We start from the raw sequence: 26,897 nt of genomic DNA on the forward strand, positions 1-26,897 counted from the left end.
AACCAGCTTATCCGTCATTTCTTATAGAACAATAATCTATAACCTTTGTGTATCACAACTTGTTCAGCCATTTCCCCCATCAGTGGGCATCCATTCATTTTCCAATTCTTTGCTACCACAAAGGAGCTGCTACAAACATTTTGTGCACGTGCCTTTATGATTTCCTTGGGGATACAGCCCCAGGAGCGGTAGCCCATTTTTTCAGGGCCTAGGAAATATTAGTCTCGATCTCCTCACCCTGCATCTAAGTATGAGTTTCTGCTGACTCTAGCACCAGTAAAGGGGTAGAATCAAGTCCTGTGGGTTATAGCTTCCTCCTTGGAGCAAATTTAGTATGAAATCTTGTAATTTGCAAGCTGGGAGAATGTCGACAACAGAGATGAGGAGGAAGGAAATGAGGTTAGCTGGGCTCTTGTTGATAGCAGCAAGAATGTGTACTTGGCAAGAGTGGAGAGAGAGAACTGAGTGAACCCCACGATTCCTCTGCATGTCCATCCCAGCATCTGAGTATGAAAGGCACAGAAATTAGGAAGCCGTCCTGCCTGGGGAGGATGCTCTGATGAGAGGGACAAGTTGGAGACAAAAGGGTCTGTTCTTGGGACAATCTTCCCATTGCCACAGGAGACATTCGGACACCCAGTCTCAGGACTGGAGCAGGATGTAGGAAGGCACCCCACAATTCAGGGAATTCAGGGAACTGACAGAATCTGTAATGTAAGGCTCAGGAGTGTGGCCAGGTGCGCCAACAAGCAGCTCACACCTCAAGAGGGGTCAATAGGAGCACGAGGGATTCACTAAAAATGGGTGAAGGTCCCAGTGTCTACCAGGGACAGTACCAGATGATGGGGATACAAAGATCAGCGAAATCTGCCTGCTCTCCAGGAGAGTTTTTGTTTGAGGCTTTATTTGGATTTGTTTTGGGGTCACAATCTTCCTCAGGGTTTCTCTCCTGGGCATCCCTTAATTCAAGATATACCCACCGTGGTATTTGGAGGTTTGGTTGCTTGCTTGTTTCATTCATATTACTCTCTAGGCTACTGCATGGGGTCAAGTTCCACTACTAAATGGAGGGGCTGGTCCTGTTTGAGTATGTAATCTCTCTCTTTCTCTCTCTCTCTCCCCTTCCTTCCTTCTTCCTTTTTCCTTCCTTCCTTTTTTATTTTTTCTTCCCTTTCCTTTCCTTTCCTTTCCTTTCCTTTCCTTTCCTTTCCTTTCCTTTCCTTTCCTTTCCTTTCCTTTCCTTTCCTTTCCTTTCCTTTCCTTTCCTTTCCTTTCCTTTCCTTTCCTTTCCTTTCCTTTCCTTTCCTTTCCTTTCCTTTCCTTTCCTTTCCTTTCCTTTCCTTTCCTTTCCTTTCCTTTCCTTTCCTTTCCTTTCCTTTCCTTTCCTTTCCTTTCCTTTCCTTTCCTTTCCTTTCCTTTCCTTCTTTTCCTTTCCTCTTCCTTTCTCCTTCCTTCCTTCCTTCCTTCCTTCCTTCCTTCCTTCCTTCCTTCCTTCCTTCCTTCCTTCCTTCCTTCCTTCCTTCCTTCCTTCCTTCCTTCCTTCCTTCCTTCCTTCCTTCCTTCCTTCCTTCCTTCCTTTCTTCCTTCTTTCTTTCTTTCTTTCTTTCTTTCTTTCTTTCTTTCTTTCTTTCTTTCTTTCTTTCTTTCTTTCTTTCTTTCTTTCTTTCTTTCTTTCTTTCTTTCTTTCTTTCTTTCTTTCTTTCTTTCTTTCTTTCTTTCTTTCTTTCTTTCTTTCTTTCTTTCTTTCTTTCTTTCTTTCTTTCTTTCTTTCTCTTCCCTTCACTGTTCACTGTGCACCAGTTCATGGAAGTCTTTCTAGGTTTTTCTGAAACCATCCTACTTGTCATTTCTTATAGCACCATAACATTTCATCACAATCCTATATCACAGTTTGTTTACCTATTCCCCAATAGATACGTATTACTTTGATGTCTAATTCTTAGCACCACAGAAAGAGCTGCTATAATTTTTTTTTTGGTGTGCAAATAAGTCCTTTCTTCCTTTTTTGGACATTTGTGGATATAGTCCTATCAGTGGTATTGATGAAAAGATATGCACAGTTTTGTAGCCCTTTGGACATAGTTCCAAATTAACTCTCTAGAATAATTGGATCCGTTCATCCAAGTCCACCAACAATGCATTCATTAGCTTCCCAGTTTTCCTACATCTCCTCTTTCCAATATCTTTTTTTTTTGTCCTATTAGCCATGTTGACAGATATGATTGTTTTAATTTGCATTTCTCTAATCAACAGTGACTTAGAACATTTTTATAAGACCATAAATAGCTTTGATTTCTTCATCTGAAAAATGCCTTTTCATATCTTTGGACTATTTATCAATTGAAGAATGACTTGTATTTTTATAAGTTTGCTTCTGTTCTCTATATATTTGAAAAATGAGGCTTTTATCAGAGATATTTGTTGCAAATCCCTCTTTTCTCCAGCTTTCTGCTTTCCTTATATGTTTGGTTGCATTGGTTTTGCTTGTGCAAAAACTTTTAAATTTTTTATGATCATATTTATCTATTTTGCATTTTGCAATGCTCTCTGTATTTTTATTGGTTCAGGCCTCTTTTTCAAAGGATCCTAGGCTGCTTTTGCACTGAGTTCTGCTCAGAAACACCTTTTTGCCACAGGCTTGCTACAGGGCCACAAGCCTAACACTGGCCTTTCTCCTGACATCGGGAGTAGGGCTGACTGCAGGTGCTGAGTAGCTTCTGCCCAGAGCCTTCAGGGACACATTGTACTCCCTTTCTGTCCCATCTTAGCTTCTATATCTCAGTGTCGACACAGGATTCTGGAGATCCTTCTCTGCATCCCTGGGCAGGGTGGAGGGATCTAGAATGGATTTTGATTTCTTTTTAGATCAGCCCACTGAGATGTTTGTGAGACTGCCATTCTCCCACAAACCTCACTTAGTATTCTTTTTCATATCCTCCATTTCTTTCCTCGCCCAGTTCAGGTGATCTCATATGAGCTTTTAATGTTTTTTGTATTTGCCAAGATATGCATGTCACCTTCCCATTACACCGAACAATAAACAAGGAGATGTTTTGTTTTTGCCTTCACATGCACCCTGCAATCTTGAACAGTGCCTGAAATATATATATATATATATATATATATATATATATATTAAGGACTTAATAAATGCTTATTGATTGTTGACTCTTCCCTGCTTTACCAAGTGTGGACCCAAAGTTCAGTCCAGAGTGCTTCTTTTCTGTGTCCACACTTGCTAGGCGATTTAATTAGTTTCCAGGGATTGAATGATCTATATTTCAATGAGATGACTTGATTTTCTAAGGGGTCAAAATAGAGGAAGAGGAGTTAGTGACTGGCACAGAACAGGTGGCTCTGGGGAAAAATGGAAGGGTCAGGGGATTGAAGGCTGGGATGGGAATGAGAACTAGGGCTCTGCAAGATTATGTTTGGATAGTGTATATTGGGTAAATTTTGCCTGGGGAGCCTCCTTGCCATCCAAGTCACACTCACCATCCCATCACAGAATCAGAGAATTAAAAATAGTTGACATCTAGGGAAGGGAGTAAAGGGAAGGGAGGGGAATCCGAACACAAGGTTTTTCAAGGGTTATCCTTGCACATTTTTTGAAAATAAAAAACTTCAATAAAAAAATAAACCTAAAACTAGTTGAGATGTTGAGATGTACCCTTACCATCACAGAGTCGGGTGGCAATCCAGTTCCTGCTTAAAGACTTCCAGTGAGGGAAGCAACTCACTCCAAGCTGAAGCTGCCTGGGAAGCGTGCAGAGATTTTTCCTGAGTTTGAGCCAAAATGCCCTGCCTGTCGATTCTGGTTTTGCTTTCTGGAACAAGTCTCGTCAGGCTTGCCCATGACAGTTCCTGTACCCCCCACTCGGACTCGATCGATAACCAATTCTCAGATAGAGTCCTTGAGATACTTTGCCCTCCTGGTGGTTTTCCTCTGGACACTAATTCATGAATGTGCTTGCCCGAGTCTCAAACAATCTTCTATTTAGAGTCTGCAGGACCAGCTTAGCGTCCTGGGGTGAGGGACTCCATGGCCTCCAGGGTGTGCTCCGGCTAGTTCCTGCATTTCAGTGTGAGCATTTACACAGAAGTTGGCAAATGCGTCAGGACTTGATTTATTGATTTATTGATTGTTTAGACTTAAGAAAGTGAAGGAGAAAAGCCAATAATGCTGTCTACTAAATTTTGGAGAGTTGATTGTGAAACATTTGCCTGCACTCTCCTGAATTTCCTTCTCAGTTCCTGGAAACTGGGTTCCTCTTAAGGCTGTCACTTTGCTAATTCTCTGTAGTGATTATGATTCTAGACTAATTTCTTGTAGTTTGCACCCCCACCCAGAGCCTGACCACCTTAACTACCCCTCCCTTAACTTAAAAAAATATATCGAACAAGTCATAAATGAACACCCTAGGGAAAAATATCCAGGGCAAGATGGATTCATAAATGAATTCTACTAAACATTTAAATTACAATTCATTCCAATACTATGTAAACTATTTGGAAAAAAACCAGGTAAAGAAGGAATCCTGCCAAATTCCTTTTATGACACAAATATGGCACTGATACCTAAACCAGGAGAAAGAACATTTCAGACCAATCTCCCTGATGAATGCTGATGCAAAAATTTTAAAATAAAATTAGCAGAGACATTGCAGCAACTTATCAGCAGAATAATACACTATGACCAAGTGGGATTCATACCAGGAATGCAGGGCTGTTTCAATATCAGGAAAACTATTGCGGTAATCGACCACATCAATAATAAAACCAACAGAAATCACATGATAACTTTAATAGATGCAGAAAGAGCTTTTGACAAAATGCAGCACCCATTCCTAATAAAAACATTAGAGAGCACGGGTATAAAGGGAGTTTTCCTTAAAATAATAAGTAGTATCTATCTAAACCCAATAATAAGCATTATTTGTAATGGAGAGAAACTGGACGTATTCCCTATAAGATCAAGGGTGAAATAAGGATGTCCATTATCACCACTATTATATTGTTCTAAAAATATTTACTTCAGCAATAAGAAAAGAAAAAGAAATTAAAGAAATTAGAATAGGTAGTGAGGAGATAAAATGATCATTCTGCAGATGATATAACAACATACTTAGAAAATCCTAGAAAATCATCCCAAAACCTACTTGAAACAATTAACAGCTTTAGCAAAGTTGTAGGATATAAACCAAACCTACACAAATCAGCATTTCTCTATATTACTGGAAAAAGCCCATTGACAAGAAATAGAGAAATTCTACATAAAATAACTGTAGACAAAATAAAATACCTGCTAAGACAAATGCAGGGATTAAAGGAACACAATTACAAAATACTTCTCACACAGATAAAGTCAGAGCTAAACAATTGGAAAATTCTCAATTGCTCATGGATAGACTGAGCTAATATGATGAAAATGACAATTCTGCCTAAATTGGTTGATCTATTCAGTGCCATACTAATCAAACTGCCAAAAAATTGCTTTAGAGAGCTAGAAAAGATGATAACAAAATTCATCTGGAAGAACAAAAGGTGAAGAATATCAAGGGCATAAATGGAAAAAAAATACAAAGGATGGTGGCTTAGCCTAAAAACTACATTATAAAACAGCAGTCATCAAATCATTTGGCACTGGCTAAGAAATAAGAGTGGTGGATCAGTGGAATAGGTTGGATACACAGGTCACAATAATCAGTGCCTGCAGGAATCTAGTATTTGATAAGCCCCCAAACTCCAGCTTCTGGGATGAGAGGAGAGGGATTGTTTATTTAGCCAAGTTTATTGAACCTGGTTTCCTTTGGATTTTCCCTTTCCCCCCTCTTTTTTGGAAAGAACTAGTATGAATCCCTCCTCTTAGGCATGGCAAGTGTAGACATAATAAAGTAAAATGAAGAAACACAAAGATGAAAATTCATCAGAATTCAGTATGTTAATTTACAATGTCCTAATTCTTAAAAAAATAAATCTGTGGGCCAAATTTCTCAATTTCCTTTTGTTGTTCCTTGTTCCACAATCAGAAGGCAAGGATAAAAAGGAGCGTCAGCTCTCTGAGTAACTTCTCCTTTTGAAGTGAGACTCTTGCTGCTTGGAGGGAACTGCCAGAGCTCAGCTGTGCCCCTTCTTTGCGAAGCTGTGGACATCACAAAAGAGAGATGGGCAGAGCCACCATGTGGCTCCCTGGATACTCCTGGCATGCAGGTAAAGGTATTCTGTTTTTTCTTCATCCATGTCTGTGGGGATAGCTGCAGAGACTTCTTGTGGACCAGGAACATGAACATGGGGGTAAAGAAAAGGATCTGAACCATGTAAAGCTTGTGGAAAGTTTGAGCCAACTCAAAATAGGGCTGAAGGCACAGTAAGGTTTCAGGTGACAAGAACAGGAGCAAAGCTGGCCTTGAGGGATAAAGCTTGGGGGGCAGGGGGGGGGAAGAGGTATCCATCAGTGTTTAATGACTGGCTTTGCAAAATCACAGGAAACATTTTAAAGTTAAATCTGAATTATTGTTTTCACTTTCCTAAGTCGAAACAACAAAACAAGAAATGGAGTCTTGAGGCATCAATGTTTCCAGTGAAATTTTCACAATCTGATGAACTTCTGGGCAAAATCCACAGGGGATGGCAAGACAAGAGGAAGCACAGGGTAGGAAAGAAGGGAAAGGATAGAGGAAGAGAAAAGGAAGAAAAGAGGAAGGAGCGTGCCTGGCTCTTACCAGCCCCAGATGGCAGCAGGGATGGAAGCCCTCCTTGTGGGATGGAAGCCCTCCTTGTGGGACGGAAGCCCTCCTTGTGGGACGGAAGCCCTCCTTGTGGGACGGAAGCCCTCCTTGTGGGACGGAAGCCCTCCTTGTGGGACATCCTCCGTAGTAGAGCAGATTCATCTGGTCCGAGGCTTAGAGCGAGGAAGGTAGAGGTGGTCGATGGCTGGAAGATCTGGCCATCACCTTGGTCTTAGAGCTTCTGGGTATAGGCATGGGGGGGTGCTAGAAACTCCCGGGAACCTTGGACAGGTGTGGAAAGGGAACAAATGGATCGGAGGAGGGAGGTGGACCCGGGAGTGAGGGAGCTCATGGTCCAGTGGTCAGTGGGGAGAAGACAGAGGGAAGGAAAGAGGAGAAGGAATGGAAATGTTGGCCCGGGGCTGTGTATATATAAGAGGAAGGGGGGAAAGTGGCGAATCGGATGGGGCAAGGCCATCTTCCCATCCAGTGTCGGCCAGCAGGGCAGCAATGACAGTCCTCCTGGGCCCAGTTGTGGGACACATAGATGTATTTGGGGGCAGATGCTTGTAACGGCCATCTGGAAGCCCGCACTTTCCGACTCGTTCCTAAAAGCCCTTCTTCCTCCAGAACTTGGCTGGGGGCTTGGGATCCCCTGGGCTGGCCCATCTGAGTCTGTGACTGTGTGACTCCTTTGTGGGGAAGGAGGCCCAGCCCAATGGGCCAAGCCAATGCCCTGGGGTCACTGACTCCACCTTGGTGCTTTCTCACCCCCAGAACTCGGAAGGCGCCGGGACGCACTGCCCCTCTGGACGGGCGGCTTTTCCCTCCTGCTGTTCAGTGCCTGCTTCCTCAGCAGCTGTGCTGGTAGGTCGGAGTCCCTCTGCTCCCCCCTTTTCCTAGCCTGGAGCCTGGAAGAAGCCAGCCCAGTGCGCCCAGGGGACTAGCCCTTCGGGGAGGTTTTGCAGCCCTGTCCTTTGAGATAGGCTGGGCTGGAGCCGTGGGCTCCCATCTACCAAGTTCCTTTCCCACTATCACGGGGTGTCTGGTTGGTGCAACTGGCACTTGGGCCGCTAGCGTCCGGAACCTTCTCTGTCCGGGAGCCCCTGAAGAAGTCATGCCTCCAGGAACTGAAAAGCCCAGTTCTCCTCCAGGCCTTGAAACAGGCGGCCGGATGGCGGACGGAGGAATCAAGAGAGCTTTCGAAATGCCAGCAAAGTTCCCTGGGAAGGAAGAGGAGGGAAGGGTGCAGAGAGATGGCACCAGATGCCTTAGGCCAGTCCTTGGAGACTGGCCAAGGGCTGTGAAGTCCGTCCTTGAGGGCAGGCGGGGACCCTGAGCCTCTGGGAGCAGAGGCTGCGGCCACGCCTGTGGGACAGCCCCTCTCCCAGGGAGCTCTGGGCAGCCCCGGCTGGCCTTGGGGATGGGAACGGCTTGGTGGCTTCCAGGCTGCACCACCAGGCATTACGCAGTGCCTCAGTTTCTTTATCTGTAAAACACTCTGGGGTTCTTCCCAGTTCTAAATGTTTGACCCTAGGACCCCTGGCTTAGAGAGTAAATGTGGTCAAGGGAGAAAGTGAGGGTGAGAGAAACAGATCTGAGCTGGGGCGGCACATTGGGGCTCCCCCCACCTCTGTCTTTGCACGGTTTCTGGATGAGCCAAGGGAGTGGGACATGCCGAAGGGACCCTGAACCCCTTTCAGGACTGGGTCAGCTTTATTTGACCCCCGCAGGGCTCTAGGATGTGCCCTGGAGAGCTGGGGAGTCATCTCTCCTCTCTGCTAAGCTCGGCCCGCATTTGGGGGGCCAGAGTGACCAGCCTTCCGACTCCTTGGAGCCGCTCAGCACCGTATTGTTCTCATGAGGGTCCTTGCTTCCCAGACATGACAAGGAGGGGCGTTCACTGAGTCACCCCACCCTTTCAGGGGGGAGATCTCCTCTAGGGCCTTTTCTAGGACGCTGCCTTTCCCCGGGCCACTTCATCTGGGGGCTCTAGCTCCAAGCCCTTGGGAGCCCTCAGAGTTGTCCGCAGGTGGCGTCATTGGTCTCGCTTCTCAGGCTGGAGCTGCCCCGTCCAGCCGGGGTCCCCGGCCTCCCGGATCCCTGTCTTACGTGCCCAGGCCACATCTGCACGGGAGCCAGCCCTGTTTCTCTGACGGGGCAGGAGAGGGGAAAGGTGGCTCTGAGGGTCTCCCCCGGACCACACGGAGCGATTGCAACAGTGCCATAACCTCTTCTGATGGGAAGGAAAAAGCCTTGGTGGGGCTCAGCCAGGCACTTTAGAGACCGGGTTTTCCCGGGGGGCGGCCCCCACTCACGTGGCAGGCCAAACCCGAACGGCCCGATGCCGTCCCCAGTACCTCCCGGAGCCGGCGCCTTCCTGGGTGGTCCGGCTGGCCCGCTCCCCGGGCAGAATTCTGGTCCTGCAGCCTCTGGGCTCCGGGGGGGACACGGTCTGGTCTCTTGCAGGGGCTCCGGACCCGGAGCTGAGGCTGGTCAACGGCAGTGGCCCCTGTGAGGGCCTGGTGCAGCTGAAGGTCCAGGGCCAGTGGGGGACGCTGTGCAGCGGCCACTGGAGCAGCGAGGAGGTTTCTGTGGTCTGCCAGCAGCTGGGCTGCCCCCTGGCAGCGGGCGGCTCAGCCCAGGCTAATATTAGCGACGGCTCCGGTCGCTCATGGTCGGGCAACGTTTCCTGCCACGGGAACGAGTCTGCCCTGCAGGACTGCAGGCTCAGCCAGTGGCGGCGGCAGCCCTGCGCGCCGGGCCAGGAGGTCCGAGTGAACTGCTCAGGTGAGCCGCAGCCGCCCCTCTCCCACCCCCAGCGCGGGCCCCGGGCCCGGGTCCCGGCCTCTGCCCTCCCCGGGCCTGCGCCAGCCTGGCCGGCTCCCCTCCCGGCTGAGCCCATCTCGGTCCTCCCCCTCTCAAAGGCCCTCAGCTTGGTCAGCGGGAACAAGAGGGAGCCCCCTCCTCCCCCGACCCAGCTTCGCCTCTTTTCATCACAGTCAAGTCAAAGTTGGGGGTTCTCGAGCTTAATTAGGGGACGGGAGGAAGAGGCATTGAGGCAGGCGGAAGCCACGCCAGTGAGACCTTGGCCTTCAACGGCTGGTCTCATTAATACCGTCCGCCTCGTCCCACCCCGGCCCGGCCCGGGCCGAGCGGCCCAGGAGAGACGGAGGCCAGGGCGGTCTGGAGTGGGGGTCCAGGGGGCTGGAGAGGAAGGTGGGAGATGGCTGGTTGTCCCAGGCTGGGGCAGATGGAGGAGAGGATGAGGGGGAATCAGAGCGGGGACGGGGCACAGCGAGAGGGGGAGGGGTGGTGAGCGAGCTTGAGGAAGGACATCCTGCGGCTTGGGGACCAGAAGCACCCCTGCTGAATGAAGTGAGGTACAAAGTGGAGCAGCTGCCTTGGCGAGGGACGGGGACAGACCAGGGACTGGCGTGAGAAGGGTCACCCTGTCCAGGGCAGCCTGCCTCCTGGGGCAGGGGGGCATTCTGCGCCTTGGGATCAAATGCAAAAGCATTATCCCAGGGCCTGGCGCCGCCACCACCAGCCCTTCCTCCTCTGTGGCCACGATGGCAGAGCCAGGCTGTGCCCGGGAGCGTGGCCCAGAGGCGCCGAGGTCTGGTCCCCTGCAGTCAGGGGTGGGGAGCCGCGGAGCGGAGGCTGGGAGGTGATGGATCTAGAGGGGGTCAGTGAGATCAGAAAATGGGGTCAGGGCTAGGTGTGGGATCCCAAGGGGGAGCAGGGCCGAAAGGGCCTCAGGAGGAAGAGGAAGTGGGTGACGGGGGAAGGAAACAGGAAAGGGAGATCTCTTCTGGGCCCCCCAGCCCCAGCTTCTCCACCAAGCTCCCCCTTTGGTTATTTACTGTGGAAAATGACCAGCCCGGGCTCCAGGGCCGTGTGTGAGTGTGAGAAAATGTGTGTGTGAGAAAATGTGTGTGTGAGTGTGTGTAAGTGTGAGTGTGTGTGTAAGTGTGAGTGTGTGAGAAAATGTGAGTGTGTGTGAGTGTGAGAAATGTGTGTGTGAGAAAATGTGTGTGTGAGTGTAAGTGTGAGTGTGTGTGTAAGTGTGTGTGAGAAAATGTGTGTGTGAGAAAATGTGTGTGTGAGTGTGTGTAAGTGTGTGTGTGAGTGTAAGTGTGAGTGTGTGAGAAAATGTGAGTGTGTGTAAGTGTGAGTGTGTGTGTAAGTGTGAGTGTGTGAGAAAATGTGAGTGTGTGTGAGTGTGTGTAAGTGTGAGTGTGTGTGAGTGTGAGAAAATGTGAGTGTGTGTGAGTGTGAGAAATGTGTGTGTGAGAAAATGTGTGTGTGAGTGTAAGTGTGAGTGTGTGTGAGTGTGTGTAAGTGTGAGTGTGTGTGAGTGTGAGAAATGTGTGTGTGAGAAAATGTGTGTGTGAGTGTAAGTGTGAGTGTGTGTGTAAGTGTGTGTGAGAAAATGTGAGTGTGTGTGAGTGTGTGTAAGTGTGAGTGTGTAAGTGTGAGTGTGTGAGAAAATGTGTGTGAGTGTAAGTGTGAGTGTGTGTGTAAGTGTGTGTGAGAAAATGTGAGTGTGTGTGAGTGTGTGTAAGTGTGAGTGTGTGTGTAAGTGTGTGTGAGAAAATGTGTGTGTGAGAAAATGTGTGTGTGAGTGTGTGTAAGTGTGTGTGTGAGTGTGTGTAAGTGTGAGTGTGTGAGAAAATGTGAGTGTGTGTGAGTGTGTGTAAGTGTGAGTGTGTGTGTAAGTGTGAGTGTGTGAGAAAATGTGAGTGTGTGTAAGTGTGAGTGTGTGTGTAAGTGTGAGTGTGTGAGAAAATGTGAGTGTGTGTGAGTGTGTGTAAGTGTGAGTGTGTGTGAGTGTGAGAAAATGTGAGTGTGTGTGAGTGTGAGAAATGTGTGTGTGTGAGAAAATGTGTGTGTGAGTGTAAGTGTGAGTGTGTGTGTAAGTGTGTGTGAGAAAATGTGAGTGTGTGAGTGTGTGTAAGTGTGAGTGTGTGTGTAAGTGTGAGTGTGTGAGAAAATGTGTGTGTGAGTGTAAGTGTGTGTGTAAGTGTGTGTGAGAAAATGTGAGTGTGTGTGAGTGTGTGTAAGTGTGAGTGTGTGTGTAAGTGTGAGTGTGTGAGAAAATGTGAGTGTGTGTGAGTGTGTGTAAGTGTGAGTGTGTGTGAGTGTGAGAAAATGTGAGTGTGTGTGAGTGTGAGAAATGTGTGTGTGAGAAAATGTGTGTGAGTGTAAGTGTGAGTGTGTGTGTAAGTGTGTGTGAGAAAATGTGAGTGTGTGAGTGTGTGTAAGTGTGAGTGTGTGTGTAAGTGTGAGTGTGTGAGAAAATGTGTGTGTGAGTGTAAGTGTGAGTGTGTGTGTAAGTGTGTGTGAGAAAATGTGAGTGTGTGTGAGTGTGTGTAAGTGTGAGTGTGTGTGTAAGTGTGAGTGTGTGAGAAAATGTGAGTGTGTGTAAGTGTGAGTGTGTGTGAGTGTGAGAAAATGTGTGAGTGTGTGAGAAAATGTGTGTGAGTGTGTGTAAGTGTGAATGTGTGTGAGTGTATGTGAGTGTGAGTGTGTGTGAGTGTGAGTGAAAGTGTGACTGTGAGTGTGTGTGTGTGAGTGTGAATGAGTGTGAGTATGTGACTGAGTGTGTGACTGTGAGTGTGTGTGAGTGTATGTGAGTGTGTGACTGTGAGTGTGTGTGACTGAGTGTGAGTGAGTGTGAGTGTGTGTAAGTGTGAGTGTGTGACGTGAGTGTTTGTGAGTGTATGTGAGTGTGTGACTGTGAGTGTGAGTGTGTGTGTCCGCACCTTCTCCCTGCTCACAGAAGTTTCTGCCCGGCACAGAGGGAGCGAACATGGCACTGAGGCTGGCCGATGGAGTGAACCGCTGTATGGGCCGTTTGGAAGTGAAGGCCGGGGGTCAGTGGGGGACGGTGTGCGACGACCTTTGGGGCAAGGAGGACGCGGAGGTCGTGTGCCGCCAGCTGGGCTGTGGGACGGCCTACAACGTGCGGAGGCCCCTGGGTATCAGCATAGGCACCGGCCCCATCTGGATGGACGACGTCAACTGCTACGGGAACGAGAGCACTCTCTGGGACTGCCGCCATCGGGGCTGGGGTCAGCACAACTGCAACCACCACGAGGACGTGGGGCTGGTGTGCTCAGGTGAGGCTCCGGCAGCGCTCGGCCGCCCTCCCCCTGCAGCGGGCACCCTGGCTGGGTCGCCCCGGGGAGGGCATGTCCAACCCCCCGGGGCCCCTCCTCCCCGGCTGGCCAAGCGGCCCCCTCCTTTGTATTCAGTTTGGGGGAGCTCTGGGGGGTGCAGGAGCTGGGCTAACTTTCGGAGCACTCAGGTATCCCCTCAGCTTGGCCGCCCCCACCCCCACTTTCAGGAGGAGTCCCCGGGCCTGCAGACTGCAGACCCCAAAGGTGGGCAGGATTGCCGAGGGCTCCCTGGGCTCCGTTCTTTGAGCGCCATGTTTTCTAGACTGGCCGGGCCCAGCATGTGCAGCAGGCCCTGGCGGCGTCAAGGGCCGACCTCATTTGTTCTTCCCATCTGGGAGGCTGCCCGGTGTCCCTGGTCAGTCTGCGGGGGCCGCTGGGACTCAGGACGGAAGCTGGCCGGCTGCCTTCATGGCCGGGCAGTGGGAAGAGAGGGGACCTCTCCTTGGGGGTCTCCCCTTTCCTGCACATTTCCCACCCACCTCCGGCCCCCTTGGCCCTGCCCTCGTAAAGTCGCCAACTTCGGGCAGGACTCGGGAAGTTATGGTTGCCCACTGCCGCCTTTCCTGAGGCCCCACCCCGCGGCCATCTCTGCTCCCTATTGGCCAGTCCTTGTAACCTCATGTTTTCTATTTAGTGACCCCCCCTTCCAGGTGTGGCCAGCAGGTGCTCAGAGAGCTTTGTTGGTTCTGGGGTCACCATGACGGTTTCGAGCCACAACCCAGGAAAGACCCCCAAAGTGCTGGGGGGATGAGGGTCCCGCAGTTCCATAATGCCCCCCCCAAACCGCTCCAAACGGTCCAGGGCCCCTCAGCCCGGACTCCGGCTGCTCTGGCCCTGAGATTGAGTCCGTGCCCTTAGAGAAGGCCTGGGCTCCTCAGAGGCTCGGTGCCAGACTCCCCCCTCCCGTGCCCCTTCCCCACCATCGCAGCTCTCACTAGGAAGCTCCCTCCCCCCACTCCTTCCTAGCCCTGATTTCTCTTGCTCTCGGGGTCTTCCTCGCAGAAGGAGCAAACATGGAGTTGAGACTGGTGGGCGGAACCACAAACTGCTCTGGGCTGGTGGAGATCCGAGTGCACGGGGAGTGGGGCCGGGTGTGCGACACCAACTGGAACATGGAGTCGGCCACCGTGGTGTGCCGCCAGCTGGGCTGCCCCACGCCCAAGAAGGCCGTGAGCTGGTTCGACGGCGGCGAGCAGGAGCACGTCTGGTTCGGGAATGTCCGCTGCCACGGCAATGAGTCCGCCCTCTGGGAGTGCGACTACGACAGCTGGGGCTGCAGGTCTGACAACCACGCCAAGGTCATCTGTTCCGGTAAGCCCGAGCCCCGGGCCCGCCAGGCCCTTCCTCCTTAGCCCCCGTCAGCCCTCTCTCCTCAGCCCCGTCCAGCCCTTTCTCCTTAGCCCTGTCCAGCCCTTTCTCCTCAGCCCCGTCCAGCCCTTTCTCCTCAGCCCCGTCCAGCCCTTTCTCCTCAGCCCCGTCCAGCTCTTTCTCCTCAGCCCCGTCCAGCCCTTTCTCCTCAGCCCCGTCCAGCCCTTTCTCCTCAGCCCCGTCCAGCCCTTTCTCCTCAGCCCCGTCCAGCCCTTTCTCCTCAGCCCCGTCCAGCCCTTTCTCCTCAGCCCCGTCCAGCCCTTTCTCCTCAGCCCCGTCCAGCCCTCTCTCCTCAGCCCCGTCCAGCCCTTTCTCCTCAGCCCCGTCCAGCCCTTCCTCCTCAGCCCCGTCCAGCCCTTTCTCCTCAGCCCCGTCCAGCCCTTTCTCCTCAGCCCCGTCCAGCCCTTTCTCCTCAGCCCTGTCCAGCCCTCTCTCCTTAATCTGTTCAGCCCTTCCTCCTTAGCCCTGTCCAGCCCTTTCTCCTCAGCCCCGTCCAGCCCTTTCTCCTCAGCCCCGTCCAGCCCTTTCTCCTCAGCCCCGTCCAGCTCTTTCTCCTCAGCCCCGTCCAGCCCTTTCTCCTCAGCCCCGTCCAGCTCTTTCTCCTCAGCCCCGTCCAGCCCTCTCTCCTTAATCTGTTCAGCCCTTCCTCCTTAGCCCTGTCCAGCCCTTTCTCCTCAGCCCCGTCCAGCCCTTTCTCCTCAGCCCCGTCCAGCCCTTTCTCCTCAGCACCGTCCAGCCCTTTCTCCTCAGCCCCGTCCAGCCCTTTCTCCTCAGCCCCGTCCAGCCCTTTCTCCTCAGCCCCGTCCAGCCCTTTCTCCTCAGCCCCGTCCAGCCCTTTCTCCTCAGCCCCGTCCAGCCCTTTCTCCTCAGCCCCGTCCAGCCCTCTCTCCTTAATCTGTTCAGCCCTTCCTCCTTAGCCCCCGTCAGCCCTCTCTCCTCAGCCCCGTCCAGCCCTTTCTCCTCAGCCCCGTCCAGCCCTTTCTCCTCAGCCCCGTCCAGCCCTTTCTCCTCAGCCCCGTCCAGCCCTCTCTCCTTAATCTGTTCAGCCCTTCCTCCTTAGCCCCGTCCAGCCCTTTCTCCTCAGCCCCGTCCAGCTCTTTCTCCTCAGCCCCGTCCAGCCCTTTCTCCTCAGCCCCGTCCAGCCCTTTCTCCTCAGCCCCGTCCAGCCCTTTCTCCTCAGCCCCGTCCAGCCCTTTCTCCTCAGCCCCGTCCAGCCCTTTCTCCTCAGCCCCGTCCAGCCCTTTCTCCTCAGCCCCGTCCAGCCCTTTCTCCTCAGCCCCGTCCAGCTCTTTCTCCTCAGCCCCGTCCAGCCCTTTCTCCTCAGCCCCGTCCAGCCCTTTCTCCTCAGCCCCGTCCAGCCCTTTCTCCTCAGCCCCGTCCAGCCCTTTCTCCTCAGCCCCGTCCAGCCCTTTCTCCTCAGCCCCGTCCAGCCCTTTCTCCTCAGCCCCGTCCAGCCCTTTCTCCTCAGCCCCGTCCAGCCCTCTCTCCTCAGCCCCGTCCAGCCCTTTCTCCTCAGCCCCGTCCAGCCCTTCCTCCTCAGCCCCGTCCAGCCCTTTCTCCTCAGCCCCGTCCAGCCCTTTCTCCTCAGCCCCGTCCAGCCCTTTCTCCTCAGCCCTGTCCAGCCCTCTCTCCTTAATCTGTTCAGCCCTTCCTCCTTAGCCCTGTCCAGCCCTTTCTCCTCAGCCCCGTCCAGCCCTTTCTCCTCAGCCCCGTCCAGCCCTTTCTCCTCAGCCCCGTCCAGCTCTTTCTCCTCAGCCCCGTCCAGCCCTCTCTCCTTAATCTGTTCAGCCCTTCCTCCTTAGCCCTGTCCAGCCCTTTCTCCTCAGCCCCGTCCAGCCCTTTCTCCTCAGCCCCGTCCAGCCCTTTCTCCTCAGCCCCGTCCAGCCCTTTCTCCTCAGCCCCGTCCAGCCCTTTCTCCTCAGCCCCGTCCAGCCCTCTCTCCTTAATCTGTTCAGCCCTTCCTCCTTAGCCCCCGTCAGCCCTCTCTCCTCAGCCCCGTCCAGCCCTTTCTCCTCAGCCCCGTCCAGCCCTTTCTCCTCAGCCCCGTCCAGCCCTTTCTCCTCAGCCCCGTCCAGCCCTCTCTCCTTAATCTGTTCAGCCCTTCCTCCTTAGCCCCGTCCAGCCCTTTCTCCTCAGCCCCGTCCAGCTCTTTCTCCTCAGCCCCGTCCAGCCCTTTCTCCTCAGCCCCGTCCAGCCCTTTCTCCTCAGCCCCGTCCAGCCCTTTCTCCTCAGCCCCGTCCAGCCCTTTCTCCTCAGCCCCGTCCAGCCCTTTCTCCTCAGCCCCGTCCAGCCCTTTCTCCTCAGCCCCGTCCAGCCCTTTCTCCTCAGCACCGTCCAGCCCTTTCTCCTCAGCCCCGTCCAGCCCTTTCTCCTCAGCCCCGTCCAGCCCTTTCTCCTCAGCCCCGTCCAGCCCTTTCTCCTCAGCCCCGTCCAGCCCTTTCTCCTCAGCCCCGTCCAGCCCTTTCTCCTCAGCCCCGTCCAGCCCTTTCTCCTCAGCCCCGTCCAGCCCTTTCTCCTCAGCCCCGTCCAGCCCTTTCTCCTCAGCACCGTCCAGCCCTTTCTCCTCAGCCCCGTCCAGCCCTTTCTCCTCAGCCCCGTCCAGCCCTTTCTCCTCAGCCCCGTCCAGCCCTTTCTCCTCAGCCCCGTCCAGCCCTTTCTCCTCAGCCCCGTCCAGCCCTTTCTCCTCAGCCCCGTCCAGCCCTTTCTCCTCAGCCCCGTCCAGCCCTTTCTCCTCAGCCCCGTCCAGCCCTTTCTCCTCAGCCCCGTCCAGCTCTTTCTCCTCAGCCCTGTCCGCCCTTTCTCCTCAGCCCTGTCCAGCTCTTTCTCCTCAGCCCTGTCCAGCCCTTTCTCCTTAGCCCTGTCCCTTCTTATCCCTGTGTGGCCTTTTTCCTTAGCCTGTCCAGCTCTTCCTCCTTAGCCTGTCCAGCTCTTTCTCCTCAGCCCCGTCCAGCCCTTTCTCCTCAGCCCCGTCCAGCTCTTCCTCCTTAGCCTGTCCAGCTCTTTCTCCTCAGCCCCGTCCAGCCCTTTCTCCTCAGCCCCGTCCAGCCCTTTCTCCTCAGCCCCGTCCAGCCCTTTCTCCTCAGCCCTGTCCAGCCCTCTCTCCTTAATCTGTTCAGCCCTTCCTCCTTAGCCCTGTCCCTTCTTATCCCTGTGTGGTCTTTTTCCTTAGCCTGTCCAGCTCTTCCTCCTTAGCCTGTCCAGCCCTTTCTCCTCAGCCCCATCCGGCCCTTTCTCTTTAGCCGCTTTCGGCTCTTTCTCCTAGCCCTGTCCGCCCTTTCTCCTTACCTCTGTCCAGTGGTGGCCAGCTAGAAAACCTGAGTTCAGATTCAGTCTCCACGACCCAAGCAAGTCACTGGGTCTGTATCCGCTTCTGCGCCCCCCAGACAAGTCCCTGGGTCCACGTCCTCCCATCTCTAGAATGGGAATCATGATCCTGCCTGCCTTGGGGGCCGTTCTGGGGCAAACATTAGCCAGACGCAGAACAAAGCAAGAAAGAGCCAGAGGGGGAAGGCACTGGGGTTATGGAGGTAACAAGTCAGACCTGATCTTTAGAAGGAGGGATTGGATGCCGGATAAAGGATAGACTAGAGTGGGGGGATGTTTGAGCAGGTATTGGAATAGTCCATGGGTGGCAGGATGAGGGTCTGCACCAGCATGGGGGAAAATAGGAGGGAAGGGGCTCACTGGAGTTGATTGGACATGGGAGTCACTGGGTGATGACCCCCCAGTGATCCTGGTGACCGGAAGGAGGGAAGGAGGAGCAGGGAGTTTGGGGTTTCAGAGATGTACTCAACGTCCAGTTGGACCTGAGAGACTGGAGGTCAGCAGAGAGGCTGGGAAATTTGAGAATGATAAGGGTTGAACATTATAAGGGGAAGGGAATGAGTTATTAAGGATGTGCTATTTATAGGTCAAGCCATGGCCTAGGTGACTACAAATTTCTCTCATTTGAACCTCACAACAGACCTGAGAGGAAGGTGATGTTATTATCCCCATTTTACAGATGAGGAGATTGAGGCAGGGGTCACACGCCACATTTGAACTCGGGTCTTCCCAGAGCTCTATCCCACTGTACCACACGGTTGCCTCAGGAATTGAGTCCATGAGACCCTCAGTCTCCCCTGAGGCCCAGGAGCGCCTCCTTCTAACGTAGGTGATTCTATGAGCCTAGGGCTGGCGAGGTTCAGTCATGCGTCCATGCCCCAGTCTGCCCCTGTCTCCCAGCTGCTTCCTCCGTCCTGGTTGAGGAGGTTCCTGGTCACCGCTGGGAGAATCCACACAGCTCCCTTTGTCTTGAATCTGTGTCTGGAATTTCAGCTTTCAAAGTTCCTGTCCCTCCTTGGATCCTCCGCATTCTTTCTTTGAACTCCTCTCCCGCCGCAGTCGCATAATCCCAGACGCTGCTGGTTTCCCCTCCCTCTCGGCCCTGGCCTCTGGGATGGCCAGTGGCTGCCCGCTCCTGCCCAAGAACTCAGAATCACAGAATTTGAGAGCTGGAAGGGACCTTAGTGGGCCTCCCCACAATAAAAGTCGCCTCGCCTCTGCTGGAAGGGGGGGAGAGCCTACCGCCTCCTGGAGGAACCCCCTGTGCCCAGAACAGCGCCCAGTGGGAATGGAACTTTCCCCGTGTCCAGTGTCCAGGAACATTGCCCAGTGCCCTGCCCACTGCCCTTTCCCCCAGGGTTTCGCCTCGGGCCCATCCTGCAGGCAAGGTCTAAGAAAGGGGGAAATGACGACCTCGTTTCTGGTCTCAAGGGAAGGCTGGCTTTCTCTTCCTTAAATGGCGGGGCAGGAGGTCCAAGGGCGTCTGTCCGAGGTGCGTGTGACCAGCCCGGGAGGAAGCAGAAGGCAGGGCCCTGCCGGCGCTCAGGGAAGCAGGCTTAGCACAGGCTCCTCTGCGCCTCCAGAGCTTGGTGAGGCGGCTCGGCCAGGCACTTGGTGAGCAGAGTGCCCCTCGGGTCCCACTACTTGCTCCCGGCGCCGGTCAGGAGCCCAGCTGAAAGCAGCATTGGAACGGGGCTCTCCAGTGTGTTGCTGCCTTGCGGCCTTTAGGGCACCTAAGGATTGAGGACAAGAGGTCCGCCGTCAGACCCCCGATCCCCTCACCGAGGACCAGGAGTAGAGGCCACTTGGAGCCCATTGGAGCGTTGGACCACCTACGCCCTCTGCATTTGTCCCCCCCCTTACTCTTAGAGGGAGCCAAGTCTGAGTTAGGAATCCCCCGGAAATGGGGTCATCAGCAGAAGGCTGAATTGGGGGGCTGAGGGTGCGGCCATCCAGCCGCAGATCACGGCACCCAGTGGCGTCTCCTGATGTCGCCAAGCGTTTCCCAGTCCCGCTTGAAGCACGGGAGCCCTCTTCCCCAGCCTGCCGGTGGCCAGGCAGCTGTGCCCAGCCAAGCCTGGCCCGCCCAGTCTGGCTGTGCCCGGCATCAAATGGGCTCCCGTGGGTTCTGCTTCTCCCTTGCGGCTTTGTGCCCCACGAGGGGGCCCTGTCGGGAGCAAGGCCTTTCGCTCCACTCGGCCTCGGCTCCGCTTGGGATTCCAGGACCTTCTTCGTGGGCACGGGCTTCTCCTAGTCTCCGGCTTACGGCATCAGGCTGGCGTAGGCCCGGAGGCGCGGGGCTCAGGGAAGACTGAGACGAGTCCCCGCTCCCTCGTTAGCTAGCTGTGGGACCAGCCCTCCCCTGCCACCTTGCTCTGGGCCTTGAGTCCTTCCAGACCCCCAGATCGTTTTATTTTTCCTTGCCGGCTGCTTTGTTGGGTCTAGCTCTGCTTTCTAATCTTGTCCCGGTGAGGTGGATTTGGGGGGAATTGCCCTCATTCGTTCATCTTAGAGTTCAGGCCGTGACCTCGGCTGCTGAGATCGCCTCTTACCTGGGACGTTAATGATCCAAATCTGGGACAGCCACGTTGAGCAGCCCAGCGCCAAGCGGGGTCTCCCACACACTTTGGCGGGGCTCCCCTGTCCGGTTCCCCTGTCACCCATACACGGTGCTCCTTTTCCTTCCCCTCCTCCTCTCTGAGACCCCCGGTTCCCTCTCCAGCTTCCCGAGCAGGATCAAGTTTTCCCTCCCCTGTCGCAGACACAAGGGGCCCTTCCTCTGGTAGCTCCCTTCCGGTCTGGCTCCCTTCAGGAACACCTCACTTTCCCTCCTAAGGAGTCCAGGTCCTTGGACTTCTGCTCCAGGAAGGGACGAGCGGGCAGTTGATGGGCATTTATTGAATGCCTACTGTATGCCAGGCACTGGGAACAAACTGGGGGCACAAAACAAGTCGGTGCCAATGGAGGAAGACTGCCCACAGGAGCAGCCCCTCCCACTGCAGGTTCTTGCAGCTCTCCTCCCCTTCTTCCCGCCCTCCCATTCAACTCTCCCCAAGCCTACAAGTATTCTCCCAGCACAGGCTCCTAGAAGAGTCTTGTCAGTCTCTGAGCACATGCACCGTCCGCTTGGAGGAAGTGCCGGACTCGGCCCCGGAGTCTGGCCAGCGAACTCCATGAGCTGATTCTCTGAGAAGGAGGGGGCAGCTGCGTGGTTCAGTGGATAGAGTACAGCCCTGGAGGCAGGAGGCTCTGATTCAAATCCAGCCTCTGAGACTCGCTAGCTATGTGACCCTGGATAAGGCACTGAATGCCCCCCAAAAAACCCCAAAATAATAATGAGGAGGAGGAGGAGGAAAGAGCGTCCATCCCACATGTGGCCTCCTGTCCACGGGTCAGGCTGGACACACTCAGGAAGCCCACCCAAGGGGGCTCCGCTTTGCACGTGGGGGGCAGGTAAGGGAGGGAGCAAGGTCTGGCTCTTGCAGATCTTCTATGGGCCCGGAATCTCTCTCGTTCACAGACAAGGACGATCTGGAGCTGCGGCTCGTCGGCGGGAGCAGCCACTGTGCCGGGGCCGTGGAAGTGGAGATGCAGAAGGTGATGGGCACCGCGTGCCAGGAAGCCATCGACATGGACAAAGCCGAGGTGATCTGTAAGCACCTGGGATGCGGCTCCGCCGTCAGCATCTCCCACCGGGACGGCTTCGAGGAGGTGACCATCCACAGGGGTCTCACCAAGGTCTCCTGCACTGGGGAGGAGGACTCCTTCTGGGAATGCAAGGACTGGAAGTGGAGAACACAGCCCTGCAGAACAGAGGCCAAGGTCATCTGTTCAGGTGAGACCCGCTCTTCCTCCCATTACCCCCCCATCTTTCTGGACCACGTTTAAGTCAGAGGCTCCCGAAGGCTCACCCCGTCCACTTCCAAAGGAGCCAGAAGCTCTTGAGGAGTCTCTCCCTGGTGGACGCGGGGCCTGCCCACCCACTGGGAGGTTGCTGCCTCCCTGCTGCAAACTGTGGCTCGGGCTCCAGGTCATTTAACGAACATTTCTTTCCTTTTCTACACTCATTCCCCTGTCAGAAAAACTTGCTACAGGAACAACAGTCCTGGAATAAGTACTCACGGCCAAACAAAACAAATCCCTATGCTGGCCTGAATCCAAGAGAATGGGAGCCGGTCCCCAGCCACGTGTGGCCATCTGTGTTGGGGAGCGGAGAGCCCGAGCTGTGAAGCGCAAAGTCTTTGTGTCGGCCCCATGGATGTACAGACCCTAGTTTGTATCCATTCACGTCTGTCTCTGCAGACTGCCCTTTCTTCATTTCTTAGAGCATCCGGGTATTCCATTTAATTCACGGCACTCGATTTGCTTAGCCATTTCCCAATGAATGGGCGGCCCCTTCGTCTCCAGTTCTTTGGAGCACAAAAAATGCTGCTATGATTGCTTTTGCATATAATTTTCCCTCCTTTGTTTCGATTTCTTTGGGATTCGATCTAGTAATGGTGTTGCTGCATCCAATGGCTGCACAGAGTCCCAGGTACAACAAGAGCCCCTTACAGTATCTCTCTTACCAAAAACCAAACTGATATTTGTTCTTTTCTTTCTTGCCAACTATGGGATGTGTTCCATGCCTCATGACTTCCAGAAGATTTTTCAAGTTTTCAAGTTTATTGCATTCTTGTCCAAGTCCTGAGGTTTGGGGATTTATCAAGCATCGATCTCTTTGCTTCTGTATATTTCATACTTGATCTGTTCCAATAATGAGCCTTTATATCTCTTATCCCATACCAAACTCCCAATGATGGTTAGCAATTTCTAGTATTGTTTGAGGTCTGGGGCTTCCTTGCTATTTCTTTTCCTGATTTCCCTTGAGATTCTTGACCTTTTGTTCCCCCATGTAAATTTTGTTATTTATACTCTTTTGGTACTTTGATGAATTTAGTACTGAAAACACAAGGTAATCTTAAAATTTTTATTTTATTTTAAAATATTTTATTATATTGACTAGCATGAACAGTTAATATTTTTCTGATAATGTAGTTCTATGCTATTTATCTTTTTTTCCTCTTCCTGCCAGGTTTTGTTTCCAATATACAGATATGTTGATGACTTATACAGATTTATTTTACATCCTAAACTGTTGGATTTGTTGTTTCAATCAGTTCCTAGTTGATCCTATAAGAGTCTCTAAACCATATCATCTTCAAAAGTGTTCATTTTATTTTGTCCATGTAAATTATTTTCTTAATTAATTAATTTTTATTTATTTATTTTTTTTACTAATAGCATTTATAGAATTACATCAGATAGCAGTGGTGATAACAGATACCTTTGCTTTATCTCTGATTTAATTGGAGAGACATTTAGTTTATTTCCATTACATATAATCCTGCCCCTTTTAATTTATCTAGATACTACATCTCATAGCAAGGAAAAGTCAATTACTTCTTTGTTTTATAGTATTTAAACATGAATGAGAGTGCAGTAGCATGTCAGAGGCTGTTTCTATATCTATTGATATAATCAGGTGACTTTCATTGTTACTGAAATCAATACTATTAAGTCGATCATTTCTATAGTTGAATTAGCCTTGCATCCTTGGTACAAATCAGACCTGTATTATTCTTGTGCTATGTTATTCTAGTCTCTTCCCCAGCATACCTGTGACTCCTTCCCAAATGAATCGAATATCAACACTTCATTCTTATTTGGTCCTTTTACCTTTTCGTGTTTCTCTTGACTCCTGTATTTGTATTTCAAAGTTATCAGTCAGCTCTGGCAATTGTTTAGAAACTCTATAATAGTTTATTAAAAGTTTTTTTTGTTGTTCTCCTGTAGGATTATCTTCAGTTTTTCTGGGTAAATCATTCTTAGTTGTAATGTTGTTTCAGATCCTCTACTCCTATGTTATGGTGGCTATTGTCTTATGTGATTCTGACTGTGGCTCTTTGGGACTTGAATTCTTTCTGGCTGCTTATATTTGACCTAGAACCTCTACATTTCAGCTGTAATGTTCCTGGTAGTTTTCATTTTGTTTCTTTTAGGAGACAACTAGCACCTTTTTTTCTTTTTTTCTATTTTCATTTTTTTTTGTTTTGCCCTCAGGTTCTAAGAGATCTGGGCAGTTTAAAATCTTGAAACAGGCTGTTTAGGCTCTTTTTAAAGTCATAACTTATAGGAAGTCCAATGATTCTTAAACTGTGTTCTCTTAGTTGGTTTTCTGAGTCAGGTTTGGCTTTGTTTTTAATTAAGTATCATATGTTTTTTTTTTTCTATTTTCTTCTAGTCTTTTGATTAAAAAAAATACATGGAGTTATTCACTTCTATTTGGTGCATTCTCCTTTTCTTTCTTTTTTCTTTCTTTCCTTCCTTCCTTTGTTCTTCCCTTTTTTTCTTCCTTGTAAGTCTTAAAATTAATTTTAAACTCAAGTACAAAATGGAAAAAAAAAGGCCATGTACACAGCAGAACATAGAGGTCAATATAAAATAAATTTCCATTTCAAGAAAACTTATATAAGAAATACTTGATTTCAAAAGCTGCCCAGCTTTTCTTTGCTTCCTTGTAGGTTGTTGTTGTTGTTGGGTTTTTTTGTTTGTTGGTTTTGTTTTTTTGTTCTCTGCTGTGCATTTTTTATGCTTTATTCCTCATTTCCACCAGATTACAATTAAGTGTATGTATATATATAGCCATACTCTGCTTATTTCCTCCTGTTACTTGTTTCTCTGAAGGTAGATAGCATCTTTGTTCATAAAGGCCAAATCTAAAATCAACCAGCTCAGCTCATCATGTCCTACACGACAGTAATATTCCAGTGCAATCACAGCCTGTCTGGAAGATTGTTTATGAAAGCTTCTCCCCAATTTTGTTCATTCTTTCTATCTTTTGCTACTTAGGTTTTAGTTATACAAGAAAAGATTTAATTTAAAATAATTGAAATTATCCGTTTTGCACTTCAGTAATGCTCTTACCTTATAGTATAGTTTAAAATCTGATACTGCTGAATGTATTTCTTTTACATCTTATTTTCCTTGTCTTTTTTTTTTTTTAAGTTATTGGCCTTTTATTCTTCCAAAAGAACTTTGTTGTTATTCTTTTTCTAACTCAGTAAGATAATTTGTTTAATAATTTGATTGGGATGGCATTACATAAATAGATTAAGTAAAATAGTAATCTTTACTTCCTCATGAACAAGAATACTATTTCAATTATTTGGATAAAGAGTACTTTATGCTTATGTTTATATTTTGGTTCCCCTCTCTGTTCTGGCAGGTGTACTCTCAGGTAATTTCTACTGTCTAGTTTTTTTTAAGTGGTCTTAACCAATATTGACTAAGATAGCTGACACATAGTTTAGTTTTCCTATTTTCTCTTAATTAAATGTATTTTAGCAATTTAATTTCCTTTTTTTCTTTTCTTTTTTTTATTTACAAAATATATGCATGGGTAATTTTTCAGCATTGACAATTGCAAATCCTTTTGTTCCAATTGTTCCCCTCCTTCCCCCCCCCCCCCCATGGCAGGTTGTCCAATACATGTTACATATGTTACAGTATAAGTTAAATACAATATACGTATACATGTCCAAACAGTTATTTTAGCAATTTGCTTTTCAAGGAACTTGTTGTTTGAGTAAGGTTTTATACTTAATAATTAATACTAATGTATTAATTATTTTTCCAAGTATTTCCTTCATCATTCTCATATCTTTCGAATTCTTTCCTCTATCACTCTTATTAATGTATGAAATAATTTAAAACTCTTTAACAATATTTTTTTCCTTCATTTCTTCAAGGAATTCTACTTGAATTTGTGCCTGTGCATTTTTTTTCCTTAGGTTTTACTAGTACATGTTTTGGAGTCTTCTCTTTTTCTGGCTTATCCCTGTCATGCTAACAATGCTTTGTGGTGGGATTTTTTTGAGTTTACTTTTTCTTCCAGACTTACTTCCTGGGTTGGGATTTTGTATTAGGGCCTGCTTTGGGAAATTTCTAAAGAGAATGTCTGAGTCTTGAATAGATCTTTTATACTCTTGGGTCCTATTGCTGCTTCTTCAAGGCATGGCGTGGGGGAGCCACAGGAGACTTAAGGATGACTCCTTTCTGGCACATTCTGGACCCGCTCCGGATTTGGTCAGGCACAGAGGGACAAACACGGGCATGCTGTCCAGGAGCGCCCCTAGAATCTCCCTAAATTGGGAGGGGCCAAGGGATGGAACTTGGAGCTCCAAACTTACAGCCAGTATCCATAGTTGTTCCCGTACTTGGAGCGGGGTGGTGGGACCTCGCCCTCGGCCTTGTGGCCCTCTGGGTGCCGGAGCGCCCACTCTGCTCTCTTTGTCCCCCAGCCCACATGCAGCCGTCGCTGGTGGACGGAGACTTCCCGTGCTCCGGCCGCGTTCAGGTCAGGCACAAAGACCAGTGGGCTTCGGTGTGCGCCCACGACTTCCCCCTGGCCACGGCCCAAGTGCTGTGCCGCGAGATGGAGTGCGGCTCCCTGACCTCGGTGGTGGAGGCGACTCGTTTTGGCAAAAGAAGTGGCGCGATCCTGGACGAAGAGCTCCGGTGTACGGGCAACGAGACCAACCTGTCGCTGTGTCCCAGGGTGCTCCTCCCCGAGGGCAGCTGCCCGGATAGCTGGGACGTCGGAGTCATCTGCTCACGTGAGGCTTAGAGAGCCCTCTCCGCCCCCTCCCCCGACTTGGTCCTGGGCAGCACATCTGGCCAGCTGCGCTACTCCCCGATCCGAGGCGGTTCCCTGGTCCGGTGGGTGGCTCTCCTCCAGCTCGGCCCGGGGCACCGGTTCCCAGATCCCGTCCAGGGGGGCCCCCGGGCCAGCCGCATTTGGCTCTGGGCGCCGCTGGACACGCCGTCTCCTCTCCAGGGTACATAGACTCCCAGCTGGTGGATGGAAGCTCTAAATGTGAAGGCCGAGTGGAAATTAAGATCCAAGGAAATTGGGGAGCCCTGTGTGACTCTTCCTGGGACCTGCCTAACGCCAACGTCCTTTGCAACCAGCTCGGCTGCGGGGTCGCGCTCTCGATTCCCAAGGGAGTCTTTCTGGGGAAGGAAAGCAGCCCGGTCTGGGGGCACAGGTTTCACTGCTCGGGGATGGAGCACCACCTGGGGGACTGCCCCGTGACTGCTCTGGGGGCTCCCGCGTGCTCCCTCACCGCCTCCGTGGTATGCTCAGGTGAGAGAGAGAATGGGCTGGGGGGCTACAGTTCAGGGCCAGAGGACTCTGGGGTGAAGGGGGCACCCCAGGGGAAGGGAGGGAACCATTCAGAGGGAGCAGAGG

The 26,897-nt window shown here is 51.2% G+C and overlaps 1 protein-coding gene across 3 annotated transcripts in view; it reads left to right on the forward strand.

The window, feature by feature from the left end:
* The first annotated feature begins 6,058 nt into the window (after positions 1-6,058).
* The window catches only part of LOC141559129 (scavenger receptor cysteine-rich type 1 protein M130-like), a 31,424-nt gene continuing 10,585 nt past the window's right edge, over positions 6,059-26,897 (forward strand). The window contains exons 1-9 of one of the 3 annotated variants that reach the window (XM_074297239.1): positions 6,059-6,210; positions 6,533-6,652; positions 7,506-7,595; positions 9,198-9,518; positions 12,533-12,853; positions 13,916-14,224; positions 21,126-21,440; positions 25,948-26,262; positions 26,484-26,792. In XM_074297239.1, the coding sequence (XP_074153340.1) occupies positions 6,628-6,652; positions 7,506-7,595; positions 9,198-9,518; positions 12,533-12,853; positions 13,916-14,224; positions 21,126-21,440; positions 25,948-26,262; positions 26,484-26,792 (2,005 nt within the window). In that variant the 5' untranslated portion in view covers positions 6,059-6,210; positions 6,533-6,627. Of the gene's footprint in view, positions 6,217-6,532; positions 6,653-7,505; positions 7,596-9,197; positions 9,519-12,532; positions 12,854-13,915; positions 14,225-21,125; positions 21,441-25,947; positions 26,263-26,483; positions 26,793-26,897 lie in introns of all 3 variants that reach the window. The other 2 variants (XM_074297237.1, XM_074297238.1) reach the window with 2 other exon arrangements.

This window comes from Sminthopsis crassicaudata, chromosome 2 (assembly GCF_048593235.1).
Source record: "Sminthopsis crassicaudata isolate SCR6 chromosome 2, ASM4859323v1, whole genome shotgun sequence".
In the NCBI taxonomy this organism is placed as follows: domain Eukaryota; kingdom Metazoa; phylum Chordata; class Mammalia; order Dasyuromorphia; family Dasyuridae; genus Sminthopsis; species Sminthopsis crassicaudata.